The following is a 16158-nucleotide window of genomic DNA, read 5'->3' on the forward strand; positions in this document are numbered from 1 at the left end:
AGGTTTTTATGTTCTGGAAGGGGATGAAGTGTCACATTCAGTAATTTGTGTTTCATTTTATATTCTCTTTCCCTGTTTCCCCACTCCCCCAATCATCACCCAGACTGCTGCTGAGGAACAGGAGGTGGCATCACAGAACAGATTGGCAGAGCTGGAAGAGGAGAAGGGAAGCCTGTTGTGGAAGACAGTGGACTATGAGGAGGTCAAGACTGAAAATGGTAAGTGGGATTGTTTTAAAAAGGGGCCAAACATTTTTTAAGCAATTGACTGTATAATCTGTATTGTGCTGGTGTTGTTCAAGAGAGGTATGTTGATAAGACACTAAGAGAGTTTCCTGTCTTTCTAATAGCGCCATGGGATCTTGGGTATTTGTGTGTGTTGTTTTTTAACCACAGAAGCATTGCAGACTGAAACCATCCAGACCTTATCCTTGAACACATATATCCCTGCTCTCCATACCCACTCTGTGCATAGGTGTGGGGCTCGGGTGTGAAATAATCCATCACAGAAGTATCACTCACAAGTGATGCCACAAAGTACAGCGCCCTGCAACAAATCCCACAGATTTCTGCATTTAGTGTTGTGAAGTGTGATTTGCTGCCCAAATATCATATACTGTACCTCTGGAGCTGGCCGTAGTCTTCTAATTCTCCAGATCACTGGAAAATTGAACCTTTGTTCAAAATGGGCAGCAAGGATAGACCCAGCAACTATAGACCAATCAGATAAATCTCAGTGGTAGGAAGGTTTTTGGAAATGATAATTCTGGGCAAAGTCAGCAGTCATTTGGATGAGAAATGAAAGCAAAATGCTGGAAAAATACAGCAGGTCTGGAAGCATCTGTGGAGAGCCAACAGAGTGAATGTTTCCAGTTCAATTTGGTTCTTTGGCACTCTGACAAGTCACTTAGATAGGAAGGAATAATTAAAGGATAACCAGCGTGGATTTGTTAAAGGCAAATTATATTTAATGAACTTTGAGTTTTTGATGAGATAACAGAGTTGATGAAAGTAATCTATTTGTTATGGTGTACATGTACTTCAAAAAGTCTTATAGTTGAAGTCCATGGAATAAAAGTGGCAGAAACAGCACGGATACAAAGTTGAATGAGTGACAGGAAATAAGGACTGGCTTTTTTGCAGGCTGGTGGAAGGTAATGTTTCTGGGATTGCTGCTGTGTCTCTCCTCTTGATGTGTATTAATAACTCAGACTAAGTATACAGGGCACAATGTCAAAATCTGCAGATGACTCAAACTTGAAGTATTGTGAACTGTGAGAAGAATAGTGATGGACTTCAAAAGGACACAAACAGACTGGTGGAATGGACAAACATTTAGCAGATGAAATGCAAATGATTGATTTTGAGAGGAAGAACGAGAAGAAGTAATATAAAATAAGAATACAATACTAAAGGGAATATGGGAACAGAGAGACCTGGGGATATAATTGCACAAGCCATTAAATGTGACAGGCAGGTTGAGAAAGTGATAAGAAGACATGCAGGATCCTTGGTTTTATTAGTAGAGGAATTGAATAAAAAAGCAAGAAAGTAATGATGAACTTCTTGAAACATCGGTTTGGTCATAACTGGAGTTATGTGCCCAATTTTGGACAATGAACTTTCAGAAGGGTGTGAAGGCATTTGAGAAAATATTTATGATAGTGATAGCAGGTATGAAGGACTTCAATTTATTTATTTGTCACAAGTAGGCTTACATTAACATTGGAGTGAAGTTAGTGTGAAAATCACCTAGTCACCACACTCTGGCACCTGTTTGGGTACACAAAGGGAGAATTTAGCATGGCCAATGCGCCTAACCAGCACATCTTTTGGACTGTGGGAGGAAACCTGAGAAAACCTACAGGATGTGCAAGCTCCACACAGACAGTGAGCCAAACCAGGAATTGAACTCGTGTTCCTGGCGCTGTGAGGCAGCAGTGCTAACCACTCTGCCACCATGCCACCCTTACTTGGATAGATTAGAGAAACTGAGGTTTTCTTTAGAGAAGGTTGAGAGGTGATTTACTAGACGTGTTCAAAGTTATGAATGTTTAGACAAAAGAGGAAAAGCTGTTTCCATTCTGTGTACACAATCATAGAGAACCAAAGTGCAGTGATATAAAGCTTCTGGTAACAGCATCAAAGGCAACATGAGAGAGAATCTTGAAGCAGTGAGCGATCACAAACTGGAATACACAACCTAAAAGGGTGATTCTGTTGTGGGAATTGAATAAGCACATGAATATTTGTAGGGTTACAGGAAAAGGGTTGGGGTGTGGGACTAGCTGAGTCGATCTTGCAGAGAATTCACATACCTATAACCTTCTAAAATTCCCCAGCCCCTCCTCTGCTTCAGTGCAGAACTAGGGGTGCCTGGTTTAGGTTTAGAGAATCGGGGATTTATTTCTGTCGATACAGGATTATAAATCTATGGGTAGAAAGGAATTACTTCAGCTTTGTTTTATACCCTATTGCTGTGCAAAGAATGTCACCAAAAGCAGAAACCAAAACTGACGCACTCTTCTTTCATGTTTCAACAGAATATCTGCGAACCAGGATCAAAGAACTGGAACAACAGAGGGGGACAGAAGAGCTAGCTCACAACACTCAGGAATGCATTCAGGTACAGACGTGAGACCAGCCTCTTACCTTCAGAGGCCTGTTGTTCCCTCAACTGGGAGCATCATCTGTGCCTAGCCTCACCAGTGCCTACAATGCTCCAGGCTGTCTGATGGATCGTACAGTTGGGAGAACTGTAAACACCATCAGGATTTAGGAGCTGGCGCAGGTACCTAACGGTTCTTCCAGATAGATCAGGAAAACTGTAACGAAAGAACTTAACAATTGCATAAGTGTGAGATAAATGACTAGATATATTTTAGTGATTTTGGCTCACATTTAAATATTGACCTGATCAACAGGGAGAACCTCACTTTTTTTTTGAACAGCGCTGTGATATCTATGCTGGCCAACTGAGAGGGCAGATGGGGCCTCAGCTTGATTACCCACCAATGCATTATTCCCATTGCACTGAAATGTCATCTTAAATTATGAGCTAAAATCTCTGGAATGGGGTCTGAAATCAATCTTAATCATAACTTTGTTTACTCAAGTATTTTAATTGTATTGGGATGTTAAGATAGGATAATTAAGTTACTAGGAGAACAGATATTTGTATGAGAATTGAGATACAGGAGGGAAGAGATGTATGAGAATCGGGATACAAAAGGGAAGAGATGTTGAAAAGTTGGAGTACAGGAGAAATAGGAATTTGAGTAAGAGAGCAATGGGATTTTGAGTGAGAGGCCGAGGCTGGCCTGGGCATGCATTGGGTACACTCGCATTGTCTGTACCTTTAAGATTTGATTAGCTGATTAGCTGTAAAGACTCACATTCTGATCAATATTCTGTAAACTGTGCGTGCCTTTATATACCCTGTTTGTGATCAGAACTCCCCACTCACCTGACAAAGGAACAGCGTTCTGAGAGCTGGTGGCGCTTACTATCAAATAAACCTGTTGGACTTTAACGTGGTGTTGTGAGACTTCATACTATGCATGGGGGGTGGCCAGCGATCAAGCCATGGGTGTGGTCAGAGGAGCAGTGTTGCAGGGTTGTGTGGCTGGCCAGCGATCAAGCTGGCCAACGACAGGAAGGCTGGCAGTCTGGGGCCACTGCAGTGGCGCGGTTAGCACTGTGCTGCCGGCTTCTCCAGCGGGAATAGGCCCTGCCCCCTGAATTTCAGCATGATTCACGCTGAGGCGTTCTGGGAGATTCTTTTTGAGACTCACTGATAAAACCAGCATGACTTACTCCAGTTTTCGTGCAAATTCAACACTTAGACTTTTTTGGGGAGACCCGCTCCCCCTTATTTTTGATCTGGGGTGGGGGCAACTAAACATTTTTCTCTAAATTTACCCGATGGATGTAATCTCAAGGATCTCCATTAGGTCACCACTCAGCCTTTATGCTGGAAAGGAGAATGCTGTCAGTCTGTTTGGTCATGATTTTTCTAACTTCCTATTTCTGGTATTTTCAGATCATCTGTCAATTAGAGAATTTGGCATCAGCTAAACGGGTAGAGAGAACATAAAACTGCCTAAGGATTGTGGGCCTTGGGGGATTTTGTAAGTTGGGGGAAACTAGATTTTACTGTTGCATCTTCACAAAAGCAAAGACATCAAGTATGGCTTGTGCTTCTGTTCCTCTCTGTTTAGGTTGGAGACACGAAGAGCAAATTATCGGACACCATAGTATTGGACCAAACAACCCAATCTGCAGACAGCTCACCTGGAGGCACAGGTAATAATGACGAAATTGGACAAGTTATTAGATGTGCTTGAAGAATAAGATTGATAGTTATGGACAGGAAGTATCAGACCATCATTTCTACAGAGATTTCACTACATCAGACATTATTGGAAATGCAAAAGGAAACTTGTTATAAGCCTGAAACATATACTTGTTCTGACTGCCTTTTGATTGACCCTGGGCTAGGCAACATAAGAACAGGAGTAGACTTTCCAACCCATTCAGCCAAGGGATCAGCTAAACATAAAAACACTCCCAACAGACCTAGGAATACCTGTAAGCAACGTGGTGGGATGTCCTATTAGATAATCAAATCAGATGTTACTTTATTTCACTGGGGATCCCAGCTGGCCACCCAGAAACTTGATTCATGTTTTACAGGTCTTAGGGGAAGATTTATTGTTCAAACTTCACTAACTCAAGGCTTCCCCCAGCCAGGAAGCCGTCACATCTGCGCTAACTCTGAAAGAGCCATCCAGTTAGTCCCATTATTCTACTTCTCCCTCATTGCCCTGCATATTTTCCTTTTCAAGTATTTATCCAATTCTCTTTTTAAAATTTCAATTGAGTGTGTTTCCATCACCTTTTCAGGTGGCACGTTCTGGATTGTAACAATTCATTCTGTGAAAAAAGATTCCCTTCATTTCTCCTCTGAATTTTTATCCAATTATCTTTGTCTTCTGGTTGTTGACCCTCTTGTAAGTGGAAACAGTTTCCTCAATTCATATAATCAAAATCCCACAGGATTTTGAATCCCTTTATTAAGCCCTGTCTTAAGGAGAACCATCTCAATTTCTTTGTTGTCTACATATCAGTTGTACACTCCTTTACGAAACTGGGTTATACAGCTCTCAACTGCCTGGCTTTAGTTGTGTTCAGCCAGGAGATGGTCTGGATAACATGGGGAAAACTCAGGACCATGAAACCTTTTTGAGATTTGTAGAATTTCTGGCATCTACTTAAGCAAAGTAAAGTTTAAGCTGTCCTTTCACTTCTACCTCCTGGATTCAAATTCAGCCTTGAAGGGGGAATTGAAGATCACCTCTTTCTCAGAAAGAGGAGTAGGTAGTGCCCTGGGTCAGACACTTTAGGATCTGATTCCAAAATCGGACTCTGGACCCAGCCTAGAATGACTGCGAGACTTCTATCTGAAATAAATTTATGACAGACTCAATCAGCCCTTGAGTGACCTGGCCCCAAAGTATAAACACCTTCTTAATTTGGTACTAAACTAGGAATCTCTTTCAGAGAGGCAACAAGAGCTAGGTGTGGAAATGAAAAATAGCCATGTTGATACACTAAGGTTTCCCTTCTGAAGCTGTGTGTCATAGAATCCCTACAGTGCAGAAGGAGGCCATTTGGCCTATTGAGTCTGCACTGACTACAATCCTACCCAGGCCCTATCCCTGTAACTCCATGTATTTACCCTGCTAATCCCCCTGACATTAAGGGACAATTCAGCATGGCCAATTAACCTAAACTGCACATCTTTGGACTGTGGGAGGAAGCCCACGCAGACATGGGGAGAACGTGCAAACTCCAGACAGTCACCGGAGGTCGGAATTGAATCCAGGTCCTTTACGCAATGAGGCAGTAGTGCTAACCACTGTGCCACTGTGGTAAGGCTCAGTGTTGAGTTAGACCAGCATAAACTAGATACTCTGAATCTAAATGCTCTGGGGGTGTTGATGGAACAATGTAGCAGGAGCTTTATTCTGTATCTAATCAATGCTTAACTTGCTGTGCTGATGTTTACTTGAACATTGTTCCATTCTTCAGTATTGACAATTCTGTGATGAATGCAAAATAAGTACAATTGTACTTTAGGAAAGGAAAATAATGCAAAGTGATAATAAACAGGCCTGTCTCTGACAGAGAATAAAAATGGTTAAAGCTTTGTGAGAAACCAGTTGTTAGAATAGCTAACACCCCAATAATTGTTTGTTTCCACATAATGTGTGAATGTTTCTGGGTGTTGAGGACCTTGGTGAAGAGTTGTGATAGTGGACAAGAGAGATGGGATAATTGGTTGAATAGCTCACTTGACCTCTGTGCTAAGTTTAATTGAAGTGCACAGGAATTAGACTGCTTGGTCAACAGATTAATTTGCCTTGAAATAGCAAGCAGGAAGGATCTTGCTGTCAGTAGACAAACAGGATCAGAGGCAGTCTAATTTAGTCATTACCATAGAGATTTTTTTTCCCAGTGGTCAGTTTTCTCCTTTTATTCTTCCTTCTGCTATTTGGAAAGGAAAAAAAATCAAAATTTGTTCCCTCAAAAGTCAGTCAAGGTCATACACCCCCACTGGCAGAGAGTGGAGGGAGACTTACTAAGCAAGGAAAGTTAATGAGAGTCGATTTTAACACTTGCCTTGTTTGCTCACTTCAGTACCTCTTGGTAATTCTCAGTTTCCCCCCTTCCTCCAATGCTCCTCCCCACCCTCTGTCAACATAAAACGTGGTCCAGCCATTTTTCAGTGCCCTCTGGCAATTGTGTAAAATATGTAAGTAAATAAAAGCAGAAAATGTTGGGTAAACTCAGCAGACCTGGCAGCATCTGTGGGACAAGAAACTGAGTTAATGTTTTGGTTCCAATGTGACTCAGCTTTGTCGCCACAGACAGGTGTTTGGCCCGTCCCAACAAGAGTTCCTAACCAGCTCTAAACAATAGCCAGCAGCTAATAGTGAAATATTGTCTTCGGAATGCACTGAGTGGCGTGACTGGGATTTTGCTGATGCTGTGCAATGAGTGGCCTGCTTTTCAGGCTGGTAATGCCTATCAGTGGGTGCAGTTCAGACAGCTGGGCTCTGCCTGCTGCAGGCAGCATTCCAATAACCACAAGGACCACAGAGGAAGTTGAAATTTTGTGCAAATGTGTCTGAACTCAGGAAGAAGAATCAGTAATGGATGGAATGTCTGACTCTTGTTTGCAGGTCAGACAAATACAATGGAGGATTCTCAAGACATTCTTGAACCAGAACAAAAAGTGACAGAACTGATGGAAATTCAGGTACAGGAATCTCATGCTGCAGCTCTTCCTATCGCAGCTTCATCCCATTGTATTGCAAGTTTCCCCCTTGGTGCCTGCACTTGTGCAATCTGTTCAAACTTTTTATTTTTGTGAAGTAAAAATTGGAATCATCCAGTAATTCGAATTGAGCAGTTTTGGATTAAGAGGTAATAGCCGTACAGACATTCATTTAGCTTTCATACAGTTATTTTGAGTTTCAGTTTTGGTCAGTTAATATTAGTCTTACCTCTGCTATATTTCAGAGAGATATGTTGCATAAATATTAGTTTTAATGGGCTTCAATTTTCTAAATTCAGCTTTGAATCTCCAATCATTACTCATTTGAAGCTGCTATCTATGCACCTTAATTGTTTGCACTCCCAGCCTTTTACAGTATTTAAGTTTCTCGGGATGTAAGTATTGTTGGCAGGGCTGACATTTATTACCTATTCTCAATTGTGCTGTGAATGTGTGGTGAGTCTTTGTGAATTGAGTGTCTCGCTAGGTCACTTCAGAGGACAGTTAATGGTCAAGATATAGAAATAGAATTAAGTTTAGGTCAGTCAAGGTAGGGCATGACACAGTTCTTGCTCTGAGAGATATTCGCATACCAGTGGTTCAAGAAGGCTAACCACCAACTTTTTGAGGCAATTAGCAACAGGCAGTAAATGCTGGCCTAGCCAGCAAAACCCACAATCCTTGAATGATTAAAAAAATAATTGGACTACCATATGACAATCCAGCTATCATTTTTCTGGTGTCAGTTGCCAGATTTACTGCATTCAGTCTAACAACCAGCAATGGTTGGATTTTAATTCACTCCCTCTGTGTTGCTGGTTCAACACCATTGACATTCAGTGGCATTAACCATTGCTGAATTCTCCCATTATCCAATACCCTGGGAGATACCACTGTGCAGAACATGAACCGGACCAACTTATAAATACTGTGGCTACAAGAGCATGAGAGGCTGGGAATTCTGCAGTGGGTTACTAACCTGCTCGCTCCCCAAAGCCTATCCAGCGTTTACAAGGCACAAGTTAGGAATATGATGGAACTCTCACCATCTGCTTATGTGTGTACCACCCTACCATCTACAGGGTTCACTGCAGCAACTCACCAAGGCAGCACCTTCCAAACCTGTGACCTCTACCACCTAGAAGGATTAGGTTAGCAGACAGTACACACTGCTGCCACTGTGAGTTGGCACTGGAGGGATTGAATGCCTAAGGTGGTGAAAAGGGTGCCAATCAAACAGGCCGCTTTGTCCTGCATGGTGCCAAGCTTCTTGAGTGTTGCTGGAGCTGCACGCATGTTAAGCAGATGGGTGGGAACATCACCACCTGCAAATTTCTTGCCAAGCCCCACACACATTGGGGACGTACCTACACCACACGGACTGTAATGGTTTAAGAGAGCAGCTCACCACCACCTTCTCAAGGGTGATTAGGGATGGGAAGCAAACACTGGCCTGGCCAACAACACCCACATCCTGTAAGTGAATAAAAGTACATCAAACTAAATTATAAATGTATCATTATGTAAGAACTGCAGACACCCAAGGAAGATGCCACAGCACTGATTGCTCCGATAAAGCTGAGATATGAGGGCAGTGTGAGAATGATGCTTGTCAGGCACACACCATTTCTCAGCTTCAGCTTTAGGGGAAAAGGAAGATAGAGGTCAGGACATGTACCTAACAATGAGCACACCTGCCCCCAGCTCCTTCTGGCCATGTCAGGGGACTATTGATGGAATGCTGTAGACATTCTAGTCAAAAAAAAGACACATTTAGGACAGGTGACCAAACATTTGGTTAAAGGTGTTAGGGAGAAACGAAAGGTGGAGAAACAAAGAGGTTTGGGGAGGCAATTCCAGAGGTAGGAATCTGGCCAGCAGAAGGAACAGCTACCAATGGTGGGCTAAAATAAATTGGGGAATGCATAAATGGTCAGAGTTTTTCCATTATCAGACCTTGTCTGCATAGAATGTTATATTTCTGAGTTCCCCATTGTGTAGCAATTACTAAGCGCCTGTTCGTTTATTTTAATCCAGCAAGGTGGCACAGAGGCGGAGGAGGGCAGTGATCTCCAATCCTTAAAAAGGGCTGTCTCTGAAAAAGACAAAGAGCTTGTCTCTGTTACACACCAACTATCAGAAGCTCAAAGAGATATAGTGAGGCTCAGCCAGCAGCTACTGGACAGGCCAGGAACAGCACTGATGCAAGATGGAGATGGCTCACTAATACAGGTGCTGGAAGGAAACCAATTTCTGCCTCTGGAGCAGAAGATCATGTCAGCAGCTGGTAAGAATTTGAATGTTTTGGTGGAGCAGAAGGAAGGAGGGAGCTCCATCACGCTAACGGAGGAGAGTGCCAATGCAGGCAGTGAAATGGAGAGCACTGCTGTTTCAGTACAAATAGAGGGCAAGAATACCTCTGTCATACAGGTAGAACAAAGGAGTACAACAGTTGTCCATCTGGATGAGAGCATCTACTCTACCACAGAGATGTACAGTTCTGGGGAACATCTTGCACATGGTGCTACCTCGCTGGGTAGCTTACAGATGGTCTCAGGAAAAGAGCAAAGTGGCGAGATTATAAGAGGTTTCCATGAGTTTCATGCGGTTGAGAATGAAGAGGTCAAGAAACCACGACTTCATGTACAAGAACTTGAAAAGAACCTGGAGGCAGTGGAGACCTTGTACGGCAGGCAGCTAGAGGACAAGCAAGAGGAGCTCCAGAGCTTAAATCGGAGAGTTTTGGATTATGAGAAAGAGGCAGCGGATGCAAAGGAAATCATTAATAATCTGGGTTTCGAAAAGGACCAGCTTCTTCATCAGATTAAACGATATGACGAAGAATTGTGTGAAATAGCTCAACTGAAAGAGAGACTGGCAAAAGCGGAGGAAGATGCGCAGAATGAAGGGAAGCAGCGCCTTTTGATTTTGGAGAATACGAGCATTCAGAGAGGCCTGTTGGAAGAACAGCTTCATAGTGCGGAAAATGAATCCAGATCAAAAGATGTGAAAATGGAAGCTCTGGAGAAGGAACTGGACATTATCCAAAGTCGGGTCTCTGAGCAGGCGGAAGAGGCTAAAGCCTTGAGAGGGCAGTTACAAGAGAAGGAAGAAGTGGTCTTGAGCTTGAAGCAGCTCACTAGAGATGCTGAGTCCAAAGTTGAGGAGCTCCTGCAGAAACTGGCCTCCGGGGAGCAGGAATTGATGAGTGTGCAGCAGACTCTGTCTGAGGAAGTGCATAAAGTGCAACAGCTTCAGACCAGTCTGTCACAAAGGGAAGCTGAAATGGCTGAACTTAGCATGAGCATGTCTGAGAAAATGGTCGCGTTGAATGAGGACAAATTTTCACTGGGGAATGAAGTAAAGCACTTAAAGGAGCAGCTGTTAATGCTGCAAAAAGACCAGGAGGGAAATGCAGATCAGGAGAAACCCACTGGTGAGAGCAACTTGCCCTCTCAGGAGAGAGAACAGATGGACCTCCTCCAAAGTAACACTGCTGGATTTGAAATGTTGCTCAAGGAGAAGGATGGTTTGGAGAAACAAGTGGAAAACCTGAAGAAGGAGAATGAACAGACAAAGCGAAAGCTACAGGCTGCTTTGATAAAGAGAAAGGAGCTGTTAAAGAAGGTGGAGGAAATGAGCCAGGAAGCACAGAATAAAGAGCTCCACTCAGAAGAACGTTTTCCAGCAGAGCATGGAGCAGAATGCAGTGACGCACCTTCCGAGTCGATGAGACCACTCAAAGAAGAACAAACCCAGGATCCGCAGACTGTTGACCTGATTAGGGCACTTGCTGAAAAAGAAACGGATTTGCAAAATGTTAACAAAGCTCTGCAAGATCAAGCAGTCAACATTACTCAGCTTCAGAATCTGGTAGAAGGTCTGAGACAAAAGCTGCAGGAAAAGACAGAGCGTGTGAATTCTCTGGAAGCTGATCTATTTGCCAAGGAGACATCCATCCAACAGCTAACGTCACAGCATGAAGTGGAAAATCAATGCGTTAAAGAGGAGAGCACTGAAGCAGATTCTAGTAAGACAATGGCTGAGCCCATTGCATCAGTGGAAGGCATGGTAACAGACAGACAAACTGAACTGGAGGGCAAGATCTTTACTCTGGAGCGAGAGAAAGATCAGCTGCAGAAGAAACTTGAGGAAGCCGTGAGTTTGCGTAAGGACACGATGAAAAAGGCTCAGGAGAAAAACCGACATCACCGGGAGCAAGTGAAACAGCAGAAAGAAGAATATAATGCCCTGCTGGAGAATTTTAACCAACAAATTCAGGAGAAAGCTGACATCTGTGAGGAACTTGCAAAAGCGAAAGAGCAACTACGGCTGTTGGAAGTCAGGCCATCTGCAGACGGATCATTGCAAGCAGAGAAGCCACTGGATCAGGGTATTCCTGAACAGATAATTGTCCCAGAGGAGAATCAGCATTTAAGCTGGACCGCAGAGGGGGTTGGTTTCTCAATACTAGAACCGGTTCAGGCATTCGTTGACCTATCTGAACCAAAGGGCGATGATCTTTTGGTGGCACAGTTGAAAGAAGATCTCCAGGAGGTACAGGATGAGAAGGACGATCTTTCTTTAAAACTGCAAAATATGGCACAACTTGAACAGAAAACAAGGGAAGAATCGGCAGAATCTCTGGATCGAATCACTGAGCTGCAGGATACTCACCACCAAGAGAAGGAGGAGTTACTTAAAGAAGTTGACATTCTAAAGAAAAAATATCAAGACATGGAACTTAAATTAGCTTTAAAAGAAGCCAGGGCTGAAAGTTGTGCCTCTGAACAGGTGGCTGTGTTAAACAAGCAATATGAAGAATTAAAGGACATCTTGCAGAAGAAGGATGAAGAAGTAGAACATTTCCACATCCAGTTAAAGGAAAAAGATGAGCTCCTCAAAAACCTGCAGCAGAAGATGTCTGATCAGGAAGATCTTGTCAGAGCTTTGCAGATGCAAATAGAAGAGCAAACCAAAGAATTTGAGGAACAGAGCAAGCGCCTCCAAACAGAGATCCTGGAAATTCAGCAGAAGCAAGAAGAGGATACTGAAGAGGCCAAGTCCAAACAGCAGATACAGAGGAAACTACAAGCCGCCCTGATCTCTCGTAAGGAAAGTTTGAAAGCCAATAAGTTGCTGAAGGAAGAGCTGACTTCCATAACAGCATTGAAAGAGGAATTAAACAGCAAGTTGGAAGAAATGGAGAAAACTGCTGAAGACCTGAGGCAGGACAAAGAAGGTTTGCTGGCAAAAATGTTGAATCTGCAGGAGCAAAAGGAACAATTAATCACAGAAGTGAATAAGTCTGTGACTGAAAACCAGAATCTCAATGCTTCATGTGAGAGCTTGAAGCTGGTGATTGAAGGTGTTACCCAAGAAAAAGAAAGCTTACAGCAAGAGATTGAGTCCTTGAAAGGAGAACAAGTTGCTGAAAGCTCAGAGTGGCAATGCAAGCACAGAGACCTACAGAAGGAATACGAAACCCTCTTGCAATCCTACGAGAACGTTGGCAGTGAGACTGAAAGGATGAGTCGTGTCCTGGATGTAAGCAAGCAGGAAAAGCAGGAGTTGCTCTCCAGGATTCGAGATGGCGAGACTCAGAAACTGGAAGTAGAAAAGCAACTTCAGGAGGCTGTCCAGGAGCAGGAGGGAATGAAAGAGAAAATGCGGAAGTTTGCTAAGTCCAAGCAGCAGAAAATTATGGAGCTGGAGGAAGAAATTGAGAGGCTTCAGTCGGAAATAAGGAACCAGGTTAAGCTATCTGCATCCTCTGACTCAGCAGAAAGTCAGCTTCAGGAGGAGCTGCAGAAAGCAAAAAGGGAAACTGAGGAGGTGATGAATGAACTTGAGATATTAAAAGCTCAGCGGGATGCTTTGGATCTAGAGACTGACACATTGAGGCAGCAGCTGAAGGATATTTCTGAGAAGCTGGAAGCAAGCCAAAAAGAATTGGAAAAAAATCGAAATAATGTCGTTCAAGAACCGGAAATTCCAATGGAAGAAGCGATTGTTGCGTCCTTTGCAGTAGAAGTCAAACAAGAATCCAGCAACAAATTGGATTCTTCCACAGAATCAGCAGCAGTCCATGTGTCTCCTGAGGGCTCACAAGAAGTCCCTGATCCTGGTTACTTTGATGAAATTGCCAAATGCCGACAGGAAGTGTTACTGATGACAGAAAAACTGACACAGATGGAAACTCACAAACAAATGATAGAGGATGAGATGCATGAATTGAAGAAAACAAGTCAACTTCTGAAAAGTGAAAAAGAGGCTTTGGAAGAACAATTGGTTAAAAATCAGGATGAATTCAAACTGATGCAGGAATCTGCCTCAAAGCTGGAGCAGAATAACCAGCAGGTAAAGCAACAAGTAGAGGAGTTAAGGAAGGAGAAAGCAGCTGCAGAGTCAGATAGAGATGACCTTGAAGAGCGACTGATGAATCAGCTAGCCGAGCTGAATGGCAGCATCGCCAACTACCAACAGGAATTGAAGGACAGCAGCAATAAGGTTTCACACCTCGAACTAACAGTGAAAGACAATCAGAAGCATATGGACAAGCTGGAAGAAGAGGTGAGACAGCTTAAGAGCGAGAAAGCAGAAGTTGCAGCCAAGATGCAGAAGGACTTTGAGGAAAAAGTCAAGTCCATGCAAAGGGGAAAAGAGGGCAGAAAGGTCCACAACAAAGAACTGCAGGAGCTGCTGAAGGTAAAACAGCAAGAGATCAAGCAGCTGCAGAAAGATTGCATCCGGTATCAAGAGAAGATCAGCAATTTGGAAAAAACCATCAAGGCACTGGAATTTGTCCAGCAAGAAACTCAGAAGAGTTTGGATGCTGCTTTAAAGGAAACAACAGCAAAAGTGGAAGATTGCAAGAAGACTCAAGCAGAGTTGCTTTCCTGCAAAGTCCGACTTGATGATACTCAAAGTGAGGCAGCTAGGATCCTCGCAGACAACCTGAAACTGAAAGAGGAACTCCAGACCAGTGAAGCAAAGGCCCAAGATCAAGCCAGCAGCATGGAAGAAGAGCACAAGAGAAGACTTAACCTGGAAAAGAATGAACATAGAAAGCAGCTAAGAAACATGCAAGAGAAATTGGAGGGTTTGGAGCGTGAGAAGAAGAATGCAGAAGATTCCACTGATATGCTGAAAGACATGTTGGAAAAGAAGAAAGCAGAAAACAACAAAGTTCAAGCTGACTTTAATGAAAATTTGGCAAAGCTGGCAGCCTTCACGCGTAGTATGTCCTCCTTGCAGGATGATCGGGATAGAGTCATAGACGAATCCAAGAAGTGGGAAATCAAGTTCAATGATGCGATCTTGAAGAAAGAAGAAGACATCAGGGATAAGGAAGACAGCTGCAATGAGCTGAAGGAGCAACTAAGGCAGGCCTCTGTTCACTGCGAGGAACTGGAAATCAAGCTTTCCAGGTAAAGTTGGAAGTGTTTGTTGGCGGGGGGGGGACTCATCGTTTGGTTTGTTCTACCACTGGGGCACCTCACCCTTTCTGACTTTGCAGAAAATCACAGGTGACCCACCCATGGCCTGCCAAGTGTGTGGCTGACAAGCAAGGCTGCTCAGTAGATTGTCTTAATTTAGATCAAATACCAAGAACCCAGTTCAGCTCCTGTCCCAAAGGCAAGGAGGGAGAAAGGCTCAGTTACCATTGTGTTGCCTGCTGCATAGTCTGTTCTAATCCTTATACGGTGGACAAATAATTGCGAGTAGACGTCTTATTAGTACAACCAATATTTATTTAAACCCACACAATCAATAATCACCTACCCAACCAACAATAAGTTATCTTATAGAAAAATGCTAAAGTTCAAGTCCAATACAAGACCTTGACTTAACTTTACATGACTGGCAAGTACCCAAGCAGATATTGGCCTTTTTCTGTGCTTTGGTCTCGGTAGTCGTCTGCGTAGTTTGGTCCTTTGGTTTGGTCTGGCACTCTGGCTGTGGTCTTCCTTCCTTCCTTCACGGGTGTGGTGGCTCTCCTCGTGCTGGTCGTCACTGGTGATGGTCACCATTGTTGTAGCTTGTTCGTGGTGTCAGAGAGAGAGAGATTCCTGGTTGTGCAGCACCCTTTATACCCCATTGGGTTTCATGTCCCTTTTGGCCATTGCCAATCAATTGATCAGAACTTGATCCCCCTGATTGATAAGAGTCCAATCAGATCTCTGGGTGTGACCCCAACGGCCATGTCTATAGCTGCTGGAGGCACATAGGTCACATACCTCCCTCCTAAATAAGGGGTCACGGTGCCTTTATGTCTGGTAAACAACCCAGTGTGACCAGAAAGTCCCTTTCATCCTGGAGATAACCCATATCCTGTTTATTCACTGGTCAGGGTTGCAGCCTGTTTGTCTCTGTCTTTAAACTGCAGCCTGTCATTTTAGTTCTTGCCCAATTGTCCTAGAGAACTTTACAAATCGCCATTTTAGATGGCTCATTTGGCCACAATTGGTCTTCTCTTTCTCTGATAGACTTTGCAAGCTCAATCTCATCTTCTTGGCTTCTCTCAATCATTCTTACTAGCTTGAATTTCCACTCCATCACTGTGTGTACTATCTGCAAGACACAATGCACCAAGCTTCTCCAGTAACCAAGCTTGGCTGTAAAAACCCATGATATGCACCACTGAGGACGAGAACAGCAAGCACATGGGAACATAGTCACCTCCAGCTTCTTCCCACACCTTCTATTCTAACGTCTACATCCCAAGACAAATATTTAATAAAAGTGATTACAGTCTTAGTGATGTGCTGCCTGATGGATTATAGTCCTTTACCCAAATTTTAGGAATAAATAGAA

The 16158-nt window shown here is 43.4% G+C and overlaps 1 protein-coding gene across 2 annotated transcripts in view; it reads left to right on the top strand.

The window, feature by feature from the left end:
• The window catches only part of LOC145355441 (golgin subfamily B member 1-like), a 70540-nt gene that overhangs the window by 28889 nt on the left and 25493 nt on the right, over positions 1–16158 (top strand). For both annotated transcript variants that reach the window (XM_080207552.1, XM_080207551.1), the window contains exons 10-14: positions 104–218; positions 2543–2625; positions 4220–4304; positions 7247–7323; positions 9379–14771. In XM_080207552.1, coding sequence (XP_080063678.1) covers positions 104–218; positions 2543–2625; positions 4220–4304; positions 7247–7323; positions 9379–14771 — 5753 coding nt within the window. The remainder of the gene's footprint in view (positions 1–103; positions 219–2542; positions 2626–4219; positions 4305–7246; positions 7324–9378; positions 14772–16158) is intronic.

Source organism: Carcharhinus amblyrhynchos, chromosome 19 (genome assembly GCF_965287045.1).
Source record: "Carcharhinus amblyrhynchos chromosome 19, sCarAmb.v2.hapA, whole genome shotgun sequence".
Lineage (NCBI taxonomy): Eukaryota > Metazoa > Chordata > Chondrichthyes > Carcharhiniformes > Carcharhinidae > Carcharhinus > Carcharhinus amblyrhynchos.